This window comes from Nerophis ophidion, linkage group LG25 (assembly GCF_033978795.1).
Source record: "Nerophis ophidion isolate RoL-2023_Sa linkage group LG25, RoL_Noph_v1.0, whole genome shotgun sequence".
NCBI lineage: Eukaryota > Metazoa > Chordata > Actinopteri > Syngnathiformes > Syngnathidae > Nerophis > Nerophis ophidion.
In genome coordinates, this window is record NC_084635.1 from 38,969,327 (window position 1) to 38,995,713 (window position 26,387).

General features: G+C 41.9%; 1 protein-coding gene across 2 annotated transcripts in view; it reads left to right on the forward strand.

Annotated features, from left to right (window-relative positions):
• Window positions 1-26,387, forward strand: part of scml2 (Scm polycomb group protein like 2) — a 71,802-nt gene that overhangs the window by 34,474 nt on the left and 10,941 nt on the right. For both annotated transcript variants that reach the window (XM_061886934.1, XM_061886935.1), the window contains exons 8-11: window positions 8,220-8,542; window positions 12,040-12,172; window positions 12,240-12,446; window positions 18,034-18,207. In XM_061886934.1, coding sequence (XP_061742918.1) covers window positions 8,220-8,542; window positions 12,040-12,172; window positions 12,240-12,446; window positions 18,034-18,207 — 837 coding nt within the window. The remainder of the gene's footprint in view (window positions 1-8,219; window positions 8,543-12,039; window positions 12,173-12,239; window positions 12,447-18,033; window positions 18,208-26,387) is intronic.

Below are 26,387 nucleotides of genomic sequence, written 5' to 3' on the forward strand. Positions count from 1 at the left end.
AGGTTCAAACACCAAATGGTCTATTAAACAAGACAAAAAGAAGGAATTAGACAGACACAGGGTTAAATTTGGCTCAATGAGGAGAGAGGTATTGGGCTGCACACTTAGTTACAGTTCTAACCTACGCTTTAAGGTACAGTCCCATGCGCTCCTCTATTTATTTGGGAGGTCCCTGGTTACATCACTGAGGCTGCTTCTGAAGGAAGGAGGTAATTTTAGCAGCCCCAGTTAGACACTACATGTGATTATTCATGAAATGGAAATGTGCTGACACTCGTGATATCGCCCTGTCTCTGCTTTGTCTGCGTCATGGCACTCGGTGTTCGCCCTTGACAGTCACAAACACTGATACAAGACGACTCGCAGTCTTAGATTGCAAGTTGTCCCTTTGCACAGATAGAAAAGTACAACTTCAGCACAATTGATAATAACTATAGCAACGGCCTTTAAGCATAAGAGTCGTGTGATAATTTACACATAATTATTCTAACATTTAGCAATCACTCGTACCTCCGAATCGTTTTAAAAAGTGCATTCAAAAAGCGTCAATACTTTGTATAAGCTGTATAATAACTAACTGTAGCAACATTTTTATTGTAAGAGTGAACACTGAGGAACTTTTGTAATGTACCAACACATCACCATGCTACGGTATTAGCCCTTCCTCTGCGTCAGTGCTTATAATAACAATGCAGCTAATACTTGTTAATATTCAGGTCACCACATGTACTTTGGAGTATTGTTGGCACTTTTTGGCTCTTACTTGCTGTATTTTACGACTTAAAATGCATACAACAACACGTGTTCTTGTCTTGCACGAGGATTTGGAATGATGTTGGCAAGAAGGTGCAGTTCCACTTGCAATGTGCGGGGAACTTGCATGAGACGGACGATGCTCTTTGTTGATGAGTCAGCAATGGAGGTGTTTGTGATGAAGACCCTGGGACATCTTTCAGCTGGGAATGTCTACACAGGCTCGGGTTACAGCCGGGGGGACCCGGACAGCTCTCTCTCTCTCTCTCTCTCTCTCTCTCTCTCTCTCTCTCTGTCTCCCTCTCTGTGTGTGTGTGTGGGGGGGGGAGTGTCCCCCTCCCCCAGACATTAGGCAGGTGACCGATGCAGACTGTGGATCTGGCCCACAGATAAGAGGAATAAAGGACCCCACCCCCTCGTCCCCCGGGCCCCTGTTCACCACACCCACTCCCCCCCCATCTCTCATTGGCCTGGCCTGGCTTCAGCAGAAGCTTTGTTGTGCTCCCTAAAAACCGAGCAGCCATGCCAGCGAGGACCTAGCAGCGAAGGAGGCCAGACTCACAACAAAGTTTACAGGAAATGTTTGTTTGGAAGAAAGGAGCAGGAAGTGCTGGTCTGACGTAGAATATCAGCACACTTTGCATTTCCTGGTGAGTCGAAACATGCTTTCTTTCTGACCATCTTTGTGATGACCCATGTATGGGTTACATGTCTTATTGTTGCATGTATGGGTTACATGTCTTTAATGACCCATGTACGGCTTACATGTTTTATTGTTGCATATATGGGTTACTTGTCTTATTGTTGCATGTATGGGTTACATGTCTTTAATGACCCATGTACGGCTTACATGTTTTATTGTTGCATGTATGGGTTACTTGTCTTATTGTTGCATGTATGGGTTACATGTCTTATTGTTGCATGTATGGGTTACATGTCTTATTGTTGCATGTATGGGTTACTTGTTTTTATTGACCCATGTACGGGTTACTTGTTTTTAATGACCCATGTATGACTTACTTTTTTTAAAGATGCGTGTATGGGTTGCCTGTTCTTATGACCCATGTATGGGTTACTTTTTTTAATGATGCGTGTATGGGTTGCCTGTTTTTATGACCCATGTATGGGCTACCTGTTTTTGATGACCCATCTATGGGTTACATGTCTTATTGTTGCACGTATGGGTTACATGTCTTTAACCGACCCATGTACGGGTTACATGTTTTATTGTTGAATGTATGGGTTACTTGTTTTTAATGACCCATGTATGGGTTACTTGTTTTTAATGACCCATGTATGAGTTACTTTTTTTAATGATGCGTGTATGGGTTGCCTGTTTTTATGACCCATGTATGGGTTACATGTTTTATTGCTGCACGTATGGGTTACATGTATTTAACAACCCATGTAAGGGTTACATGTTTTATTGTTGCATGTATGGGTTACTTGTTTTTATTGACCCATGTATGAGTTACTTTTTTAAATGATGCGTGTATGGGTTGCCTGTTTTTATGACCCATGTATGGGTTACATGTTTTATTGCTGCACGTATGGGTTACATGTTTTGAATGAAGCATGTATGGGTTAAATGTTTTTAATGAAGCATGTATGGGTTACATGTTTTTAATGACCCATGTACGGGTTACATGTTTTATTGTTACATGCATGGGTTACTTGTTTTTAATGACCCATGTATGGGATACTTGTTTTTAGTGATGCATGTATGGGTTACTTGTTTTTATGACCCATGTATGGTTTACATGTTTTCAATGAAGCATGTATGGGTTACATGTTTTAATGATTCACGTATGGGTTACATGTCTTTAACAACGTATGTATGGGTTATATTTTTCTAATAACGTATGTATGGGTTACATGTTTTTAATAATGTATGTATGGGTTACATGTTTTTAATGATGCACATTTGGTTTAAATGTCTTTAATAATGTATGAATGGGTATCATGTTTTTAATGATGTGCATATGGGTTATAAGTTTTTGAATATGCATGTATGGGTTACAACTTTTTAATGCTGCATTTATGGGTTACATGTTTTTAATGACCCATATATGGGTTACAGGTTTTGAATGAAGCATGTATAGGTTACATGTTTTAATGATGCACGTATGGGTTACATGTTTTTAATAACATATGTATGGGTTACATGTCTGCGATGAGGTTGCGACTTGTCCAGGGTGTACACCGCCTTCCGCCCGATTGTAGCTGAGATAGGCGCCCCCCGCGACCCCAAAAGGGAATAAGCGGTAGGAAATGGATGGATGGATGGGTTACATGTTTTTTATGATGCGTGTATGGGTTGCACGTTTTTAAATATGCATATATGGGTTACAAGTTTTTAATGATGCACGTATGGGTTACATGTTTTAATGATGCACGTATGGGTTACATGTTTTTAATGAAGCATGTATGGGTTACATGTTTTTTATGATGCGTGTATGGATTACATGTTTTTAATGAAGCATGTATGGGTTACATGTTTTAATTATGCATGTATGGGTTACGTTTTTTATGATGCGTGTATGGGATGCATGTTTTTAATGAAGCATGTATGGGTTGCATGTTTTAATGATACATGTATGGGTTACGTTTTTTATTATGCGTGTATGGGTTACATGTTTTTAATGAAGCATGTATGGGTTACATGTTTTTAATAATGTATGTATGGGTTACATGTTTTAATGATGCACATATGGGTTACATGTTTTTAATAACGTATGTATGGGTTACATGCTTTTGATGATGCGTGTATGGGTTACGTTTTTTATTATGCGTGTATGGGTTACATGTTTTTAATGAAGCATGTATGCGTTACATATTTTTAATAACGTATGTATGGGTTACATGTTTTAATGATGAACATATGGGTTACATGTTTTTAATAACGTATGTATGGGTTACATGTTTTTTATGATGCGTGTATGGGTTGCATGTTTTTAAATATGCATGTATGGGTTACATGTTTTTAATGAAGCATGTATGGGTTACATGTTTTTAATGAAGCATGTATGGGTTACGTTTTTTATGATGCGTGTATGGGTTGCATGTTTTTAATGAATCATGTATGGGTTACATGTTTTAATGATGCGTGTATGGGTTGCATGTTTTTAATGAAGCATGTATGGGTTACATGTTTTAATGAAGCAAGAATTGGTTACATGTTTGTAATAACGTATGTATGGGTTACATGTTTTAATGATGCACATATGTGTTAAAATGTTTTAATAACATATGTATGGGTTACATGTTTTTTATGATGCGTGTATGGGTTGCATGTTTTTAAATATGCATGTATGGGTTACATGATTTTAATGAAGCATGTATGGGTAACATGTTTTTAATGAAGCATGTATGAGTTACATGTTTTAATGAAGCATATATGGGTGACATGTTTTTAATACTGTATGTATGGGTTGAGGTAAAAAGAGTCAATGATCTACTTCCTGTTCAGGAAGTGGTGCCGGCTTCTTCTTCTTCTTGTATGTTTTTTTGCTCAGTGCAACAAAGGCGTTCAACTGAATGCAACTTTGTGAGTGTGTGGAGGAGTGATCTCACTTTGACAGGACGCTACTTGGAGATGTTTGTATTGGCTGAACACTGAACACTGAACACAGCATGTGTTTAGTGTGTGAGCGTCAGGAAGCACTTTGCCAACTTCCATTGTCTGGCCTGTTTTGTGTGAACGTGTCAGGACTGACACACATCTCAATCTGACCACACGTGTGTGTGTGTGTGCTCACTTTGTGGGGTGGGGGATTGTGTAATTAGATGAGGAGCAACTCTTTGGGCCCCCTCCCCCACCTTCCAGACAGCAGACACACACACTCGGTGACCTCATTCTCACACACAACACACACACACACAGATACACACACACACGCGCACACACGTTTCCTCAGGCTGTCTTCCGCAGGTCGGAGGTGATATAGTGGTGATCAAATCCATATGTCTATTATGTGCAGCCACAATCTTACTGAGCCTCTGCCATGTTACATGTGTGGAAAACTGCTATTAATAAGTATTTTATATCGGTCAGTTTCAAAAATGATATTTTTTATGAAAGTAAGGGGAAAAATATATTAAATATAAGTGTAACTTCTTGTGATTATAATCCCTCAGCTAACAAGGCAGGAAGGAAATGTCAACACAAGCGTGGAAAACACCCAAACAATGTCGACAAAATAGTCAAATCACATTGAAGATTTAACAATAAGCTCTCAAAATGGAGGAATATGTAAGAAATGCTTCATAAAGTGTAAGAAAATAGTGCAAAGTGTGAAAATGTAAACTTTTTCCACCAAAAGTTCCAGTCCTAGTTCCCTGGAAACCCTAGTTCCTAAAACTTTAGGTTCCTGTAGAAGTGTGCGGTTGGTGTTTGCAGCACATTTCACAATCCAGGTAATTTATTTATAATCAGGTTGATGACATATGGAGGGGTTATTTACTATATTTATACACAGATAACACAAACACACACTATTAGGTCACACTTATTTTACTGAAAAGTAAGTGAATCAAATACACAGAAATAATATACAAAACAAAATGGATTATAAAATAAAGTGTACCCAATTGTTCATAAAATGTCAGGCTTTTGTCCGTAATGTCAGAAAGTTGTCCGCTCAGTAAATAATGAATTCATGAGGGTCAGGTGATTCATTCTGGTCCATTTCATCTGTAAATAACAATATATACATGATGAATGTCAGTGTTTATATGTAAATAAAAATATATACACAATAATAAATCTCAGTGTTTATCTGTAAATAACAATATATACATGATGAATGTCAGTGTTTATCTGTAAATAATATATACATAATAAATCTCAGTGTTTATCTGTAAATAACAATATATACATGATGAATGTCAGTGTTTGTCTGTAAATAATATATACATAATAAATGTCAGTGTTTATCTGAAAATAACAATATATACATGATGAATGTCAGTATTTATCTTTAAATAACAAAATAAACATAATAAATGTCAGTGTTTATATGTAAATAAAAATATATACATAATAATAAATGTCGGTGTTTATCTGTAAATAGCAACATACCGTATTTCCTTGAATTGCCGCCGGGGCGCTAATTAATTTAAAACTTCTTCTCACTCCTGCGCTTACCAAAGGCATGCGGTAAAAGTAAGCATGCGCTACTTATTTTAAAACTTCTTCTCACTCCGGCACTTACCAAAGGCATGCAGTAAAAATGTGAGTGTGATGCAAGGATACCATCATAAAAAGCACATTTAATTAAAAAAAACGTTATTATGGTCTTACCTTTACTTATAAATGAAATCCATGCCAGCTCCTTCTGATCAAAAGCATCGATAACTTGTTTATAAAAGTCTTCCTTATCTTTCTTCTGTTTTAAATGTCTCTCTATCTTGATAGAGATCTTCCTTTACTACCTCCTGCTTCAATTGAAAGTCCAGTTTAGAAAACTGCTATCGGACCGCTGCTATCAGTTAGCTTGGTTCCTCAAGTGCGTGCTGGGGCGACGACAGAATTATCCTCGCAAAACTCCCCCTCTTGTTCTGGTCCGTGGGTGATCTCTTTATCCCACCGCTGCCACCAGGAAGTGTTATTGTATAAGTAATACACTGGGTATTTAGGACTGGAACATGCTTTATTTCAGCCCGGTTGTTTACATAGCCAGCATAGGTCTTACATCCTAAAAGGTCCGTCGTGCACCCGCCGCGTCATATCCGTCATGCTTTACAGTAGGTTTGGTGTTCTTGGGATGCAACTCAGTATTCCTCTTCCTCCAAACACGACGAGTTGAGTTTATACCTAAAAGTTCTATTTTGGTTTCATCTGACCACATGACATTCTCCCAATCCTCTGCTGTATCATCCATGTATCCATTTTGCTATAAACTCAACTTGTGGTGTTTGGAGGAAGAAGAATACTGAGTTGCATCCCAAGAACACCATACCTACTGTGAAGCATGGGGGTGGAAACATCATGCTTTGGGGCTGTTTTTCTGCTAAGGGGACAGGACGATTGATCCGTGTTAAGGAAAGAATGAATGGGGCCATGTATCGTGAGATTTGGAGCCAAAACCTCCTTCCATAAGTGAGAGCTTTGAATGGTTGACCAAATACTTATTTTCCACCATAATTTACAAATAAATTCTTTAAAATTCCTACAATGTGAATTTCTGGATTTTTATTTCACATTCTGTCTCTCACAGTTGAAGTGTACCTATGATGAAAATTACAGACCTCTGTCATCATTTTAAGTGGGAGAACTTGCACAATTGGTGGCTGACTAAATACTTTTTTGACCCACTGTGTATATGTGTATATATATATATATATATATATATATATATATATGTGCGTGTATATATATATATATGCATGCACACATATATGTGTGTAAATATATGTGTATATATGTGTGTATATATATATGTGTATATATATATACTGTATATATGTGTATATATGTATATATATGTGTATATATATATATATGTGTGTAAATATGTGTGTGTGTATATATATATATATATATATATATATATATATATATATATATATATATATATTTATACGTGTATAAATATGTGTGTATACCCCAAAAGCGGTGAAGTTGTCACGTTGTGTAAATAGTAAATAAAAAGAGAATACAATGATTTGCAAATCCTTTTCAACTTATATTCAATTAAATAGACTGCAAAGACAAGATATTTAGCATTATAACTGGTAACCTTTTGTTATTTTTTGCAAATGTTCGCTCATTTGGAATTTGATGGCTGCAATATGTTTTTAAAAAAGCTAGCACAAGTGGCAAAAAAGAGTGAGGAATGCTCGTCCAAGACCTATTTGGAACATCGCACAGGTGAACAGGCTAATTGGGAACAGGTGGGTGCCATGATTGGCTATAAAAGCAGCGTCCATGAAATGCTCACTGGGGCGAGGGTCACCACTTTGTCAACAAATAATTTATTGCTATTGCAAGAAATTTAGGGATTTCATCATCTACGCTCTGTAATATCATCAAAAGGTTCAGAGAATGTGGAGAAACCACTCCACGTAAGCCATGATATTACGCACCTCGGATCCCTCAGGCACCCAAAAGCCACATCAGTTTGTAAAGGATATCACCACATGGGCTCAGGAACACTTCAGACAACCACTGTCAGTAACTACAATTGGTCGCTACATCTGTAAGTGCAAGTTAAAACTCTGCTATGCAAAGCCACAGCCATTTATCAACAACACCCAGAAACGCTGCTAAATTAAAAAAACAAACATAATTCTCTTATGTTATTTTTATTATGTGTTCCAATAATTTCAGGTCAGCTTCTCATGCATAATTTTGTGTCCAAGTTTATAGAGGAAGCCATGTGAAATGGTCTTCAATGATTTTTAAGATGGTCTTAAATGTTACATGTTGAGACCCTGACCATGTTTGATTCCCTGTTGTTTCCCAGTTACCCTGCCAGGTGCCCTTCTGGCCCCCGTCTCCTCCTCCTCGCCATCACTGTCCACACGTCGCTCCACCTCCAACTCCTCGGCCTCCTCCACCATGCAGACCTCCTACAGACTGCCCAACCCGCTGCCCCCCCTGCCCGTGCGCAAGGGGGTCAGAGGTCGCCGGCCCAAGTCGCAGACCATCGCTCTGTTGAAGGCGGCGGCCGAGGCAGCGGCAGCGGCGGCGTCCAGCGTGAACGGAGCGTCTGAGAGCCCCGTGAGGGCCACTCAGCTGGCCCCACACAGACCGCATAGGAAGCGAGGGCCCAAGCCTGGGAGCAAGGTGACTTCTTTTGGAGACCAAAGTGCAGCTCACAGCTTCCAAACATACTCATGCTGCATACTACAAAGTCCTCACGTACTCATGCTGCATACTACAAAGTCCTCACGTACTCATGCTGCATACTACAAAGTCCTCACATACTCATGCTGCATACTACAAAGTCCTCACATACTCATGCTGCATACTACAAAGTCCTCACATACTCATGCTGCATACAACAAAGTCCTCACATACTCATGCTGCATACTACAAAGTCCTCACATACTCATGCTGCATACTACAAAGTCCTCACATACTCATGCTGCATACTACAAAGTCCTCACATACTCATGCTGCATACTACAAAGTCCTCACATACTCATTCTGCATACTACAAAGTCCTCACGTACTCATGCTGCATACTACAAAGTCCTCACATACTCATGCTGCATACTACAAAGTCCTCACATACTCATGCTGCATACTACAAAGTCCTCACATACTCATTCTGCATACTACAAAGTCCTCACGTACTCATGCTGCATACTACAAAGTCCTCACATACTCATGCTGCATACTACAAAGTCCTCACATACTCATGCTGCATACTACAAAGTCCTCACATACTCATGCTGCATACTACAAAGTCCTCACATACTCATGCTGCATAAAAGAAAGTCCTCACATACTCATGCTGCATACTACAAAGTCCTCACATACTCATGCTGCATACTACAAAGTCCTCACATACTCATGCTGCATACTACAAAGTCCTCACATACTCATGCTGCATACTACAAAGTCCTCACATACTCATGCTGCATACTACAAAGTCCTCACATACTCATTCTGCATACTACAAAGTCCTCACATACTCATGCTGCATAAAAGAAAGTCCTCACATACTCATGCTGCATACTACAAAGTCCTCACATACTCATGCTGCATACTACAAAGTCCTCACATACTCATTCTGCATACTACAAAGTCCTCACATACTCATGCTGCATAAAAGAAAGTCCTCACATACTCATGCTGCATACTACAAAGTCCTCACATACTCATGCTGCATACTACAAAGTCCTCACATACTCATGCTGCATACTACAAAGTCCTCACATACTCTTGCTGCATACTACAAAGTCCTCACATACTCATGCTGCATACTACAAAGTCCTCACATACTCATGCTGCATACTACAAAGTCCTCACATACTCATGCTGCATACTACAAAGTCCTCACATACTCATTCTGCATACTACAAAGTCCTCACATACTCATGCTGCATAAAAGAAAGTCCTCACATACTCATGCTGCATACTACAAAGTCCTCACATACTCATGCTGCATACTACAAAGTCCTCACATACTCATGCTGCATACTACAAAGTCCTCACATACTCATGCTGCATAAAAGAAAGTCCTCACATACTCATGCTGCATACTACAAAGTCCTCACATACTCATGCTGCATACTACAAAGTCCTCACATACTCACTGCCTAAAGGTAAAAAAAAGGCTATATATTCTATAGTTTTTGAAAATGAAAACTATCAAAATGCATGCATTAATGTTTCAGTGTGAGACTGGAATATTTAGGTCAGAGGTGGATGTTTCATGAGAGTTTGGTGATGATGCCATACTTACTGATGATATATACTATACTACATATATAGAATAGAATAAATAGAGTTTTATTGTCATTATTGCAGTGAACAGGTTCAAAGAACAATGAAATTGGAGCAGATCCCCTAAGGTGCATATACAATATGGTAATATAAATAGTAAAAAAAGATAGAAATAAGAGATGTATCTATATATATGTGTGTATATATCCACACACATGCATATATGCATACATATGAATATATACACACACATACATATATATATGTGTGTGTATATATATATATATATATATATACACAGTGGGGCAGAAAAGTACTTAGTCAGCCAGCGATTGTGCAAGTTCTCCCACTTAAAATGATGACAGAGGTCTGTAATTTTCATCATAGGTACACTTCAACTGTGAGAGAGTGAATATGGAAAAAAAATCCAGGAATTCAAATTGTAGGAATTTTAAAGAATTTATTTGTAAATGATGGTGGAAAATAAGTATTTGGTCAAGCATTCAAAGCTCTCACTGATGGAAGGAGGTTTTGGCTCAAAATCTCACGATACATGGCCCCATTCATTCTTTCCTTAACACGGATCAATCGTCCTGTCCCCTTAGCAGAAAAACAGCCCCAAAGCATGATGTTTCCACCCCCATGCTTCACAGTAGTTATGGTGTTCTTGGGATGCAACTCAGTGTTCTTCTTCCTCCAGACGCGAGGAGTTGAGTTTATACCAAAATGGATACATGGATGATACAGCAGAGGATTGGGAGAATGTCATGTGGTCAGATGAAACCAAAATAGAACTTTTTGGTTTGATTTTGAGCCAAAACCTCCTTCCATCAGTGAGAGCTTTGAATGGTTGACCAAATATTTATTTTCCACCATAATTTACAAATAAATTCTTTAAAATTCCTACAATGTTGAAGTGTACCTATGATGAAAATTACAGACCTCTGTCATCATTTTAAGTGGGAGAACTTGCACAATCGCTGGCTGACTAAATACTTTTTTGCACCACTGTATGTATGTATGTATATATATATATATATATATATATATATATATATATATATATATATATATATATATATATATATATATATATATGTGTGGTGTGTGTGTTTATGGTATTAAAAGAGTTGTAACAGACTAATAAAACTGATGAACTGTCAGGCTTGTACTTGGTCTTGGGTTTTTTTCCCGAGGTGCAAAGCGAATGGAGTGGAAACGGCGTGAAGGAAGGTACATCTTTATTTTAACACTAAAACTAAAAACAGGAACCAACAAAAACCGCGCACAATGGCGGTACAAAAAACTGGGCTATGAAACAAAAGACTAGCACAAAGGCTATAAACTGCAAACATGAAACAAAAACACTTGTGCAGTGGCATAAATAACAAAAACTTACGTGGACAAAATGGACAGCATTGCAACATGAAGCAGATAATCAAGGGCGTAAATGAGGTGATGTTGCCAGACTGACTACTTGGTAACTGTGGCTTAAATAATGAACATGATAAGTGAAAACAGGTGTGAGACAAGACAGGTGAACTGATTGGTTGTCGTGGTAACAAAACAGGGAGTGAAAAATAAAGGAACTTAGAGTCCAAAGGGTCAAAAGCACCTGGTATTCCTAGGCAGTCTCCCATCCAAGTACTAACCAGGCCAGACACTGCTTAGCTTTGAGAACAGATGAGATTGGGGATGCTCCGGGTAATATGGCCATACAAAACTCATGATCAGACATGACAGAAAACTAAATCAGTTGGCATGGTAAGACAAACAAGGAAATCCCAAACAAAACTAAATGTCCAAAAAACTAAACACAGCATGACCAAAACAAAACATGAACCATAGGCGTGACAATGAACTAACTGGATTTGTTTTGTTTTGTGCAGAGGAAGTCCCGGGTGGTGCCATCACTGGGGTCGTCATCCATCAAAGCTGCTCCGCCTCCAGAGAGCAGACTGAGCTCCAGCCACGTCTCAGTGGACAGTCACCATAGCAACAGCACCGGCGTGGTCTGCACAGGTAGCCTCAGGTGGACTGTGAGGTGCCGGAGGAGAGCTGACTTGTGCCCGCCTGTGTGTCCATGCAGTCTGCGTCTACGTCAACAAACACGGCGACTACGGCCCGCATCTGGACCGCAAACTGGTGCAGCAGCTGCCGGACCACTTCGGCCCGGCTCCCGTCAACGCCGTGCTGCAGCAGGCCGTGCAGGCGTGTGTGGACTGTACGTACCAGCCCTCTGTGCTGCTGGCCTTCCTGCAGAGCCAGTCCCACACGGGGGGAGAAGTCATCCGAGGTCAGTGGTCTCCAAAGCTGGTCTTTGGACTAAGCTAGCTACATTAGCCTACTATCAAAATGACTTTCAAAGTCTTATATAAGTGTTATAATGAAGACAACACGTGATGTGAGTGTCTATATTAGCCTACTATCAAAATGACTTTAAAAGTCTTACATAAGTGTTATAATGAAGACAACACGTGATGTAAGTGTCTATATTAGCTTACTATCAAAATGACTTTAAAAGTCTAATATAAGTGTTATAATGAAGACAACACATGATGTAAGTGTCTATATTAGCCTACTATCAAAATGACTTTAAAAGTCTAATATAAGTGTTATAATGAAGACAACACATGATGTATCTATGTTAGCCTACTATCAAAATGACTTTCAAAGTCTTATATAAGTGTTATAATGAAGACAACACATGATGTAAGTGTCTGTTAGCCTACTATCAAAATGACTTTAAAAGTCTTACATAAGTGTTATAATGAAGACAACACATGATGTAAGTGTCTATATTAGCCTACTATCAAAATGACTTTCAAAGTCTTATATAAGTGTTGTAATGAAGACAACACGTGATGTAAGTGTCTATGTTAGCCTACTATCAAAATGACTTTAAAAGTCAAATATAAGTGTTATAATGAAGACAACACATGATGTAAGTGTCTATGTTAGCCTACTATCAAAATGACTTTCAAAGTTTTACATAAGTGTTATAATGAAGACAACACGTGATGTACGTGTCTATATTAGCCTACTATCAAAATGACTTTAAAAGTCTAATATAAGTGTTATAATGAAGACAACACATTATGTAAGTGTCTATGTTAGCCTACTATCAAAATGACTTTAAAAGTCTTATATAAGTGTTATAATGAAGACAACACATGATGTAAGTGTCTATGTTAGCCTACTATCAAAATGACTTTAAAAGTCTAATATAAGTGTTATAATGAAGACAACACATGATGTAAGTGTCTATGTTAGCCTACTATCAAAATGACTTTAAAAGTCTTATATAAGTGTTATAATGAAGACAACACATGATGTAAGTGTCTATGTTAGCCTACTATCAGAATGACTAAAAGTCTTTTATAGGCGTTATATTGAAGACAACACATGATGTAAGTGTCTATGTTAGCCTACTATCAAAATTACTTTAAAAGTCTTATATAAGTGTTATAATGAAAACAACACATGATGTAAGTGTCTATGTTAGCCTACTATCAAAATGACTTTCAAAGTCTTATATAAGTGTTATAACGAAGACAACACATGATGTAAGTGTCTATATTAGCCTACTATCAAAATGACTTTAAAAGTCTAATATAAGTGTTATAATGAAGACAACACATGATGTAAGTGTCTATATTAGCCTACTATCAAAATGACTTTAAAAGTCTAATATAAGTGTTATAATGAAGACAACACATGATGTGTCTATATTAGCCTGCTATCAAAATGACTTTAAAAGTCTAATATAAGTGTTATAATGAAGACAACACGTGATGTAAGTGTCTATATTAGCCTACTATCAAAATGACTTTCAAAGTCTTATATAAGTGTTATAATGAAGACAACACATGATGTAAGTGTCTATATTAGCCTACTATCAAAATGACTTTCAAAGTCTTATATAAGTGTTATAATGAAGACAACACATGATGTAAGTGTCTATGTTAGCCTACTATCAAAATGACTTTCAAAGTCTTACATAAGTGTTATAATGAAGACAACACGTGATGTAAGTGTCTATATTAGCCTACTATCAAAATGACTTTAAAAGTCTAATATAAGTGTTATAATGAAGACAACACATGATGTAAGTGTCTATGTTAGCCTACTATCAAAATGACTTTAAAAGTCTTATATAAGTGTTATAATGAAGACAACACATGATGTAAGTGTCTATGTTAGCATACTATCAGAATGACTAAAAGTCTTTTATAAGCGTTATATTGAAGACAACACATGATGTAAGTGTCCATGTTAGCCTACTATCAAAATTACTTTAAAAGTCTTATATAAGTGTTATAATGAAAACAACACATTATGTAAGTGTCTATGTTAGCCTACTATCAAAATGACTTTCAAAGTCTTATAAAAGTGTTATAATGAAGACAACACATGATGTAAGTGTCTATGTTAGCCTACTATCAAAATGACTTTCAAAGTCTTATATAAGTGTTATAATGAAGACAACACATGATGTAAGTGTCTATATTAGCCTACTATCAAAATGACTTTAAAAGTCTAATATAAGTGTTATAACGAAGACAACACATGATGTAAGTGTCTATATTAGCCTACTATCAAAATGACTTTAAAAGTCTAATATAAGTGTTATAATGAAGACAACACATGATGTAAGTGTCTATGTTAGCCTACTATCAAAATGACTTTCAAAGTCTTACATAAGTGTTATAATGAAGACAACACGTGATGTAAGTGTCTATATTAGCCTACTATCAAAATGACTTTAAAAGTCTAATATAAGTGTTATAATGAAGACAACACATGATGTAAGTGTCTATGTTAGCCTATTATCAAAATGACTTTAAAAGTCTTATATAAGTGTTATAATGAAGACAACACATGATGTAAGTGTCTATGTTAGCATACTATCAGAATGACTAAAAGTCTTTTATAAGCGTTATATTGAAGACAACACATGATGTAAGTGTCCATGTTAGCCTACTATCAAAATTACTTTAAAAGTCTTATATAAGTGTTATAATGAAAACAACACATTATGTAAGTGTCTATGTTAGCCTACTATCAAAATGACTTTCAAAGTCTTATATAAGTGTTATAATGAAGACAACACATGATGTAAGTGTCTATGTTAGCCTACTATCAAAATGACTTTCAAAGTCTTATATAAGTGTTATAATGAAGACAACACATGATGTAAGTGTCTATATTAGCCTACTATCAAAATGACTTTAAAAGTCTAATATAAGTGTTATAATGAAGACAACACATGATGTAAGTGTCTATGTTAGCCTACTATCAAAATGACTTTCAAAGTCTTATATAAGTGTTATAATTAAAACAACACATTATGTAAGTGTCTATGTTAGCCTACTATCAAAATGACTTTCAAAGTCTTATATAAGTGTTATAATGAAGACAACACATGATGCAAGTGTCTATGTTAGCCTACTATCAAAATGACTTCAAAAGTCTTATATAAGTGTTGTAATGAAGACAACACATGATGTGTCTATGTTAGTTAAATTAGCCTACTATCAAAATTACTTTCAAAGTCTTATATAAGTGTTATAATGAAGACAACACATGATGGAAGTGTCTATATTAGCCTACTTTCAAAATGACTTTCAAAGTCTTGCATAAGTGTTATAATGAAGACAACACGTGATGTGTCTATATTAGCCTACTATCAAAATGACTTTAAAAGTCTAATATAAGTGTTATAATGAAGACAACACATGATGTAAGTGTCTATGTTAGCCTAGTATCAAAATGACTAAAAGTCTTTTATAAGCGTTATATTGAAGACAACACATGATGTGTCTATGTTAGTTATGTTAGCCTACTATCAAAATGACTTTAAAAGTCTTTTATAAGAGTTATTATGAAGACAACACATGATGTAAGTGTCTGTTAGCCTACTATCAAAATGACTTTCAAAGTCTTATATAAGTGTTATAATGAAGACAACACATGATGTAAGTGTCTATATTAGCCTACTATCAAAATGACTTTAAAAGTCTTATATAAGTGTTATAATGAAGACTACACATGATGTAAGTGTCTATGTTAGCCTACTTTCAAAATGACTTTCAAAGTCTTACATAAGTGTTATAATGAAGACAACACGTGATGTAAGTGTCTATATTAGCCTACTATCAAAATGACTTTAAAAGTCAAATATAAGTGTTATAATGAAGACAACACATTATGTAAGTGTCTATGTTAGCCTACTATCAAAATGGCTTTAAAAGTCTTATAGAAGTGTTATAATGAAGACAACACATGATGTAAGTGTCTGTTAGCCTACTATCAAAATGACTTTCAAAGTCTTATATAAGTGTTATAATGAAGACAACACATGATGCAAGTGTCTATGTTAGCCTACTATCAAAATGACTTTAAAAGTCTCTTATAAGCGTTATAATGAAGACAACACATGATGCAAGTGTCTATGTTAGCCTACTATCAAAATGACTTTAAAAGTCTCTTATAAGCGTTATAATGAAGACAACACATGATGTAAGTGTCTATGTTAGGCATATTAGCCTACTATCAAAATGACTTTAAAAGTATTTGATAAGTGTTATAATGAAGACAACACATGATGTAAGTGTCTATATTAGTCATATTAGCCTACTATCAAAATAACTTGTGTTGGTTGGGTTTTTTCATTTGCACCATGATTAGGGAAGGCTGTTTGGATTGGGTCATATAAGTATAAAATTGGTGGAAAATTGGCAGCAATCAGATATAGAACATTAATTAGAAAACATCCCATGGTTCAGATTGTTGATTAAACTTGTTCCTTTTTTACACTCATAATGTCAAAAAGTAATGTGACACCATGAATGACTGTGGTTATAGTTTGCTTGTAGTAAGAGATGGGTGTCATGTCTCCTGAAAAGAGACTCACTCCAAACAATCTCAAGTGACACCTCAAGGTTCTAGGACCCAGTCATCTCAAGTGAAACCTTAGGGTTCTCGGACCCAGTCATATCAAGTGACACCTCGGAGTTCTGGGACCCAATCATCTCAAGTGACACCCGGGGGTTCTAGGACCCAGTCATCTCAAGTGACACTTCGGGGTTCTAGAACCCAGTCATCTCAAGTGACACCTAGGGGTTCTAGGACCCAGTCATCTCAAGTGACACCTCGGGGTTCTAGGACCCAGTCATCTCAAGTGACACCTCGGGGTCCTAGGACCCAGTCATCTCAAGTGACACCTCGGAGTTCTAGGACACAGTCATCTCAAGTGACAACTCAGGGTTCTAGAACCCAGTCATCTCAAGTGACAACTCAGGGTTCTAGAACCCAGTCATCTCAAGTGGCAACTCAGGGTTCTAGAACGCAGTCATCTCAAGTGACACCATGGAGTTCTAGGACCCAGTCATCTCAAGTGACACCTCTGGATTCTAGGACCCAGTCATTTTAAGTGACACCTCAGGGTTCTAGGACCCAGTCATCTCAATTGACACCTAGGGGTTCTAGGACCCAGTCATCTCAAGTGACACCTCGGGGTTCTAGGACCCAGTCATCTAAAGTGACACCTCGGGGTTCTCGGACCCACTCATCTCATGTGACACCTCAGGGTTCTAGAACCCAGTCATCTCAAGTGGCAATTCAGGGTTCTAGAACCCAGTCATCTCAAGTGACACCATGGAGTTCTAGGATCCAGTCATTTCAAGTGACACCTCGGGGTGCTAGGACCCAGCCTCCCCGAGGGACTGACAGTGGGCAGGGGGAGGGGCAGTGTGCAAGCTTGGCTTGTGTGGGCATCTTTTTGTGCGTTGGTGCTGACAAAGGGAGGACTCTGGCCCCCCAACATCTGCTCCTGCCTCCTTTCAGCCTGAGCAGGTGCTAACACGCTCTTGCTCCCGCAGTGCGCTCCGAGCACGGCATCCGCTACGTCAAGCTGCCCTCCGTCACCTGCGCCTCCACCGTGCTGCGGTTCTTGGAGAACATGTGTCAGCACCTGGAGAGTGTCAGCCTTTTCAGCACGCAGCCCTTCAGCTCCTACAACAAGAACACACGCTTCTTGGACCGGACCAAGTCAGGTGAGTCCACTCCTGCTTCAGTAGTTTGATGGTCCCAGGTGAGTGGAGTGTGTGGATGGTAGTTTGATGGTCCCAGGTGAGTGGAGTGTGTGGACGGTAGTTTGATGGTCCCAGGTGAGTGGAGTGTGTGGATGGTAGTTTGATGGTCCCACGTGAGTGGAGTGTGTGGATGGTAGTTTGATGGTCCCAGGTGAGTGGAGTGTGTGGATGGTAGTTTGATGGTCCTAGGTGAGTGGAGTGTGTGGATGGTAGTTTGATGGTCCCAGGTGAGTGGAGTGTGTAGATGGTAGTTTGATGGTCCCAGGTGAGTGGAGTGTGTGGATGGTAGTTTGATGGTCCCAGGTGAGTGGAGTGTGTGGATGGTAGTTTGATGGTCCTAGGTGAGTGGAGTGTGTGGATGGTAGTTTGATGGTCCCAGGTGAGTGGAGTGTGTAGATGGTAGTTTGATGGTCCCAGGTGAGTGGAGTGTGTGGATGGTAGTTTGATGGTCCCAGGTGAGTGGAGTGTGTAGATGGTAGTTTGAATGTCCCAGGTGAGTGGAGTGTGTAGATGGTAGTTTGATGGCCCCAGGTGAGTGGAGTGTGTGGATGGTAGTTTGATGGTCCCAGGGGAGTGGAGTGTGTGGATGGTAGTTTGATGGTCCCAGGTGAGTGGAGTGTGTGGATGGTAGTTTGATGGTCCCAGGTGAGTGGAGTGTGTGGATGGTAGTTTGATGGTCCCAGGTGAGTGGAGTGTGTGGATGGTAGTTTGATGGTCCCAGGTGAGTGGAGTGTGTGGACGGTAGTTTGATGGTCCCAGGTGAGTGGAGTGTGTAGATGGTAGTTTGATGGTCCCAGGTGAGTGGAGTGTGTGGATGGTAGTTTGATGGTCCCAGGTGAGTGGAGTGTGTGGATGGTAGTTTGATGGTCCTAGGTGAGTGGAGTGTGTGGATGGTAGTTTGATGGTCCCAGGTGAGTGGAGTGTGTAGATGGTAGTTTGATGGTCCCAGGTGAGTGGAGTGTGTGGATGGTAGTTTGATGGTCCCAGGTGAGTGGAGTGTGTAGATGGTAGTTTGAATGTCCCAGGTGAGTGGAGTGTGTAGATGGTAGTTTGATGGCCCCAGGTGAGTGGAGTGTGTGGATGGTAGTTTGATGGTCCCAGGGGAGTGGAGTGTGTGGATGGTAGTTTGATGGTCCCAGGTGAGTGGAGTGTGTGGATGGTAGTTTGATGGTCCCAGGTGAGTGGAGTGTGTGGATGGTAGTTTGATGGTCCCAGGTAAGTTTAGTGTGTGGATGGTAGTTTGATGGTCCCAGGTGAGTGGAGTGTGTGGATGGTAGTTTGATGGTCCCAGGTGAGTGGAGTGTGTGGATGGTAGTTTGATGGTCCCAGGTGAGTGGAGTGTGTGGATGGTAGTTTGATGGTCCCAGGTGAGTGGAGTGTGTGGATGGTAGTTTGATGGTCCCAGGTGAGTGGAGTGTGTGGATGGTAGTTTGAAGGTCCCAGGTGAGTGGAGTGTGTGGATGGTAGTTTGATGGTCCCAGGTGAGTGGAGTGTGTAGATGGTAGTTTGATGGTCCCAGGTGAGTGGAGTGTGTGGATGGTAGTTTGATGGTCCCAGGTGAGTGGAGTGTGTAGATGGTAGTTTGATGGTCCCAGGTGAGTGGAGTGTGTGGATGGTAGTTTGATGGTCCCAGGTGAGTGGAGTGTGTGGATGGTAGTTTGATGGTCCCAGGTGAGTGGAGTGTGTGGATGGTAGTTTGATGGTCCCAGGTGAGTGGAGTGTGTAGATGGTAGTTTGATGGTCCCAGGTGAGTGGAGTGTGTGGATGGTAGTTTGATGGTCCCAGGTGAGTGGAGTGTGTAGATGGTAGTTTGAATGTCCCAGGTGAGTGGAGTGTGTAGATGGTAGTTTGATGGTCCCAGGTGAGTGGAGTGTGTGGATGGTAGTTTGATGGTCCCAGGGGAGTGGAGTGTGTAGATGGTAGTTTGATGGTCCCAGGTGAGTGGAGTGTGTGGATGGTAGTTTGATGGTCCCAGGTGAGTGGAGTGTGTAGATGGTAGTTTGATGGTCCCAGGTAAGTTTAGTGTGTGGATGGTAGTTTGATGGTCCCAGGTGAGTGGAGTGTGTGGATGGTAGTTTGATGGTCCCAGGTGAGTGGAGTGTGTAGATGGTAGTTTGATGGTCCCAGGTGAGTGGAGTGTGTGGATGGTAGTTTGAAGGTCCCAGGTGAGTGGAGTGTGTAGATGGTAGTTTGATGGTCCCAGGTGAGTGGAGTGTGTGGATGGTAGTTTGATGGTCCCAGGTGAGTGGAGTGTGTAGATGGTAGTTTGATGGTCCCAGGTGAGTGGAGTGTGTGGATGGTAGTTTGATGGTCCCAGGTGAGTGGAGTGTGTGGATGGTAGTTTGATGGTCCCAGGTGAGTGGAGTGTGTAGATGGTAGTTTGATGGTCCCAGGTAAGTTTAGTGTGTGGATGGTAGTTTGATGGTCCCAGGTGAGTGGAGTGTGTGGATGGTAGTTTGATGGTCCCAGGTGAGTGGAGTGTGTAGATGGTAGTTTGATGGTCCCAGGTGAGTGGAGTGTGTGGATGGTAGTTTGAAGGTCCCAGGTGAGTGGAGTGTGTGGATGGTAGTTTGATGGTCCCAGGTGAGTGGAGTGTGTAGATGGTAGTTTGATGGTCCCAGGTGAGTGGAGTGTGTGGATGGTAGTTTGATGGTCCCAGGTGAGTGGAGTGTGTAGATGGTAGTTTGATGGTCCCAGGTGAGTGGAGTGTGTGGATGGTAGTTTGATGGTCCCAGGTGAGTGGAGTGTGTGGATGGTAGTTTGATGGTCCCAGGTGAGTGGAGTGTGTAGATGGTAGTTTGATGGTCCCAGGTGAGTGGAGTGTGTGGATGGTAGTTTGATGGTCCCAGGTGAGTGGAGTGTGTGGATGGTAGTTTGATGGTCCCAGGTGAGTGGAGTGTGTAGATGGTAGTTTGAATGTCCCAGGTGAGTGGAGTGTGTAGATGGTAGTTTGATGGCCCCAGGTGAGTGGAGTGTGTGGATGGTAGTTTGATGGTCCCAGGGGAGTGGAGTGTGTGGATGGTAGTTTGATGGTCCCAGGTGAGTGGAGTGTGTGGATGGTAGTTTGATGGTCCCAGGTGAGTGGAGTGTGTGGATGGTAGTTTGATGGTCCCAGGTGAGTGGAGTGTGTGGATGGTAGTTTGATGGTCCCAGGTGAGTGGAGTGTGTGGACGGTAGTTTGATGGTCCCAGGTGAGTGGAGTGTGTAGATGGTAGTTTGATGGTCCCAGGTGAGTGGAGTGTGTGGATGGTAGTTTGATGGTCCCAGGTGAGTGGAGTGTGTGGATGGTAGTTTGATGGTCCTAGGTGAGTGGAGTGTGTGGATGGTAGTTTGATGGTCCCAGGTGAGTGGAGTGTGTAGATGGTAGTTTGATGGTCCCAGGTGAGTGGAGTGTGTGGATGGTAGTTTGATGGTCCCAGGTGAGTGGAGTGTGTAGATGGTAGTTTGAATGTCCCAGGTGAGTGGAGTGTGTAGATGGTAGTTTGATGGCCCCAGGTGAGTGGAGTGTGTGGATGGTAGTTTGATGGTCCCAGGGGAGTGGAGTGTGTGGATGGTAGTTTGATGGTCCCAGGTGAGTGGAGTGTGTGGATGGTAGTTTGATGGTCCCAGGTGAGTGGAGTGTGTGGATGGTAGTTTGATGGTCCCAGGTAAGTTTAGTGTGTGGATGGTAGTTTGATGGTCCCAGGTGAGTGGAGTGTGTGGATGGTAGTTTGATGGTCCCAGGTGAGTGGAGTGTGTGGATGGTAGTTTGATGGTCCCAGGTGAGTGGAGTGTGTGGATGGTAGTTTGATGGTCCCAGGTGAGTGGAGTGTGTGGATGGTAGTTTGATGGTCCCAGGTGAGTGGAGTGTGTGGATGGTAGTTTGAAGGTCCCAGGTGAGTGGAGTGTGTGGATGGTAGTTTGATGGTCCCAGGTGAGTGGAGTGTGTAGATGGTAGTTTGATGGTCCCAGGTGAGTGGAGTGTGTGGATGGTAGTTTGATGGTCCCAGGTGAGTGGAGTGTGTAGATGGTAGTTTGATGGTCCCAGGTGAGTGGAGTGTGTGGATGGTAGTTTGATGGTCCCAGGTGAGTGGAGTGTGTGGATGGTAGTTTGATGGTCCCAGGTGAGTGGAGTGTGTGGATGGTAGTTTGATGGTCCCAGGTGAGTGGAGTGTGTAGATGGTAGTTTGATGGTCCCAGGTGAGTGGAGTGTGTGGATGGTAGTTTGATGGTCCCAGGTGAGTGGAGTGTGTAGATGGTAGTTTGAATGTCCCAGGTGAGTGGAGTGTGTAGATGGTAGTTTGATGGTCCCAGGTGAGTGGAGTGTGTGGATGGTAGTTTGATGGTCCCAGGGGAGTGGAGTGTGTAGATGGTAGTTTGATGGTCCCAGGTGAGTGGAGTGTGTGGATGGTAGTTTGATGGTCCCAGGTGAGTGGAGTGTGTAGATGGTAGTTTGATGGTCCCAGGTAAGTTTAGTGTGTGGATGGTAGTTTGATGGTCCCAGGTGAGTGGAGTGTGTGGATGGTAGTTTGATGGTCCCAGGTGAGTGGAGTGTGTAGATGGTAGTTTGATGGTCCCAGGTGAGTGGAGTGTGTGGATGGTAGTTTGAAGGTCCCAGGTGAGTGGAGTGTGTAGATGGTAGTTTGATGGTCCCAGGTGAGTGGAGTGTGTGGATGGTAGTTTGATGGTCCCAGGTGAGTGGAGTGTGTAGATGGTAGTTTGATGGTCCCAGGTGAGTGGAGTGTGTGGATGGTAGTTTGATGGTCCCAGGTGAGTGGAGTGTGTGGATGGTAGTTTGATGGTCCCAGGTGAGTGGAGTGTGTAGATGGTAGTTTGATGGTCCCAGGTAAGTTTAGTGTGTGGATGGTAGTTTGATGGTCCCAGGTGAGTGGAGTGTGTGGATGGTAGTTTGATGGTCCCAGGTGAGTGGAGTGTGTAGATGGTAGTTTGATGGTCCCAGGTGAGTGGAGTGTGTGGATGGTAGTTTGAAGGTCCCAGGTGAGTGGAGTGTGTGGATGGTAGTTTGATGGTCCCAGGTGAGTGGAGTGTGTAGATGGTAGTTTGATGGTCCCAGGTGAGTGGAGTGTGTGGATGGTAGTTTGATGGTCCCAGGTGAGTGGAGTGTGTAGATGGTAGTTTGATGGTCCCAGGTGAGTGGAGTGTGTGGATGGTAGTTTGATGGTCCCAGGTGAGTGGAGTGTGTGGATGGTAGTTTGATGGTCCCAGGTGAGTGGAGTGTGTGGATGGTAGTTTGATGGTCCCAGGTGAGTGGAGTGTGTGGATGGTAGTTTGATGGTCCCAGGTGAGTGGAGTGTGTAGATGGTAGTTTGATGGTCCCAGGTGAGTGGAGTGTGTGGATGGTAGTTTGATGGTCCCAGGTGAGTGGAGTGTGTGGATGGTAGTTTGATGGTCCCAGGTGAGTGGAGTGTGTAGATGGTAGTTTGATGGTCCCAGGTGAGTGGAGTGTGTAGATGGTAGTTTGATGGTCCCAGGTGAGTGGAGTGTGTGGATGGTAGTTTGATGGTCCCAGGTGAGTGGAGTGTGTGGATGGTAGTTTGATGGTCCCAGGTGAGTGGAGTGTGTGGATGGTAGTTTGATGGTCCCAGGTGAGTGGAGTGTGTGGATGGTAGTTTGATGGTCCCAGGTGAGTGGAGTGTGTGGATGGTAGTTTGATGGTCCCAGGTGAGTGGAGTGTGTGGATGGTAGTTTGATGGTCCCAGGTGAGTGGAGTGTGTGGATGGTAGTTTGAAGGTCCCAGGTGAGTGGAGTGTGTGGATGGTAGTTTGATGGTCCCAGGTGAGTGGAGTGTGTAGATGGTAGTTTGATGGTCCCAGGTGAGTGGAGTGTGTGGATGGTAGTTTGATGGTCCCAGGTGAGTGGAGTGTGTAGATGGTAGTTTGATGGTCCCAGGTGAGTGGAGTGTGTGGATGGTAGTTTGATGGTCCCAGGTGAGTGGAGTGTGTGGATGGTAGTTTGATGGTCCCAGGTGAGTGGAGTGTGTGGATGGTAGTTTGATGGTCCCAGGTGAGTGGAGTGTGTAGATGGTAGTTTGATGGTCCCAGGTGAGTGGAGTGTGTGGATGGTAGTTTGATGGTCCCAGGTGAGTGGAGTGTGTAGATGGTAGTTTGAATGTCCCAGGTGAGTGGAGTGTGTAGATGGTAGTTTGATGGTCCCAGGTGAGTGGAGTGTGTGGATGGTAGTTTGATGGTCCCAGGGGAGTGGAGTGTGTAGATGGTAGTTTGATGGTCCCAGGTGAGTGGAGTGTGTGGATGGTAGTTTGATGGTCCCAGGTGAGTGGAGTGTGTAGATGGTAGTTTGATGGTCCCAGGTAAGTTTAGTGTGTGGATGGTAGTTTGATGGTCCCAGGTGAGTGGAGTGTGTGGATGGTAGTTTGATGGTCCCAGGTGAGTGGAGTGTGTAGATGGTAGTTTGATGGTCCCAGGTGAGTGGAGTGTGTGGATGGTAGTTTGAAGGTCCCAGGTGAGTGGAGTGTGTAGATGGTAGTTTGATGGTCCCAGGTGAGTGGAGTGTGTGGATGGTAGTTTGATGGTCCCAGGTGAGTGGAGTGTGTAGATGGTAGTTTGATGGTCCCAGGTGAGTGGAGTGTGTGGATGGTAGTTTGATGGTCCCAGGTGAGTGGAGTGTGTGGATGGTAGTTTGATGGTCCCAGGTGAGTGGAGTGTGTAGATGGTAGTTTGATGGTCCCAGGTAAGTTTAGTGTGTGGATGGTAGTTTGATGGTCCCAGGTGAGTGGAGTGTGTGGATGGTAGTTTGATGGTCCCAGGTGAGTGGAGTGTGTAGATGGTAGTTTGATGGTCCCAGGTGAGTGGAGTGTGTGGATGGTAGTTTGAAGGTCCCAGGTGAGTGGAGTGTGTGGATGGTAGTTTGATGGTCCCAGGTGAGTGGAGTGTGTAGATGGTAGTTTGATGGTCCCAGGTGAGTGGAGTGTGTGGATGGTAGTTTGATGGTCCCAGGTGAGTGGAGTGTGTAGATGGTAGTTTGATGGTCCCAGGTGAGTGGAGTGTGTGGATGGTAGTTTGATGGTCCCAGGTGAGTGGAGTGTGTGGATGGTAGTTTGATGGTCCCAGGTGAGTGGAGTGTGTAGATGGTAGTTTGATGGTCCCAGGTGAGTGGAGTGTGTGGATGGTAGTTTGATGGTCCCAGGTGAGTGGAGTGTGTAGATGGTAGTTTGATGGTCCCAGGTGAGTGGAGTGTGTGGATGGTAGTTTGATGGTCCCAGGTGAGTGGAGTGTGTGGATGGTAGTTTGATGGTCCCAGGTGAGTGGAGTGTGTAGATGGTAGTTTGATGGTCCCAGGTGAGTGGAGTGTGTAGATGGTAGTTTGATGGTCCCAGGTGAGTGGAGTGTGTGGATGGTAGTTTGATGGTCCCAGGTGAGTGGAGTGTGTGGATGGTAGTTTGATGGTCCCAGGTGAGTGGAGTGTGTGGATGGTAGTTTGATGGTCCCAGGTGAGTGGAGTGTGTGGATGGTAGTTTGATGGTCCCAGGTGAGTGGAGTGTGTGGATGGTAGTTTGATGGTCCCAGGTGAGTGGAGTGTGTGGATGGTAGTTTGATGGTCCCAGGTGAGTGGAGTGTGTGGATGGTAGTTTGAAGGTCCCAGGTGAGTGGAGTGTGTGGATGGTAGTTTGATGGTCCCAGGTGAGTGGAGTGTGTAGATGGTAGTTTGATGGTCCCAGGTGAGTGGAGTGTGTGGATGGTAGTTTGATGGTCCCAGGTGAGTGGAGTGTGTAGATGGTAGTTTGATGGTCCCAGGTGAGTGGAGTGTGTGGATGGTAGTTTGATGGTCCCAGGTGAGTGGAGTGTGTGGATGGTAGTTTGATGGTCCCAGGTGAGTGGAGTGTGTGGATGGTAGTTTGATGGTCCCAGGTGAGTGGAGTGTGTAGATGGTAGTTTGATGGTCCCAGGTGAGTGGAGTGTGTGGATGGTAGTTTGATGGTCCCAGGTGAGTGGAGTGTGTAGATGGTAGTTTGAATGTCCCAGGTGAGTGGAGTGTGTAGATGGTAGTTTGATGGTCCCAGGTGAGTGGAGTGTGTGGATGGTAGTTTGATGGTCCCAGGGGAGTGGAGTGTGTAGATGGTAGTTTGATGGTCCCAGGTGAGTGGAGTGTGTGGATGGTAGTTTGATGGTCCCAGGTGAGTGGAG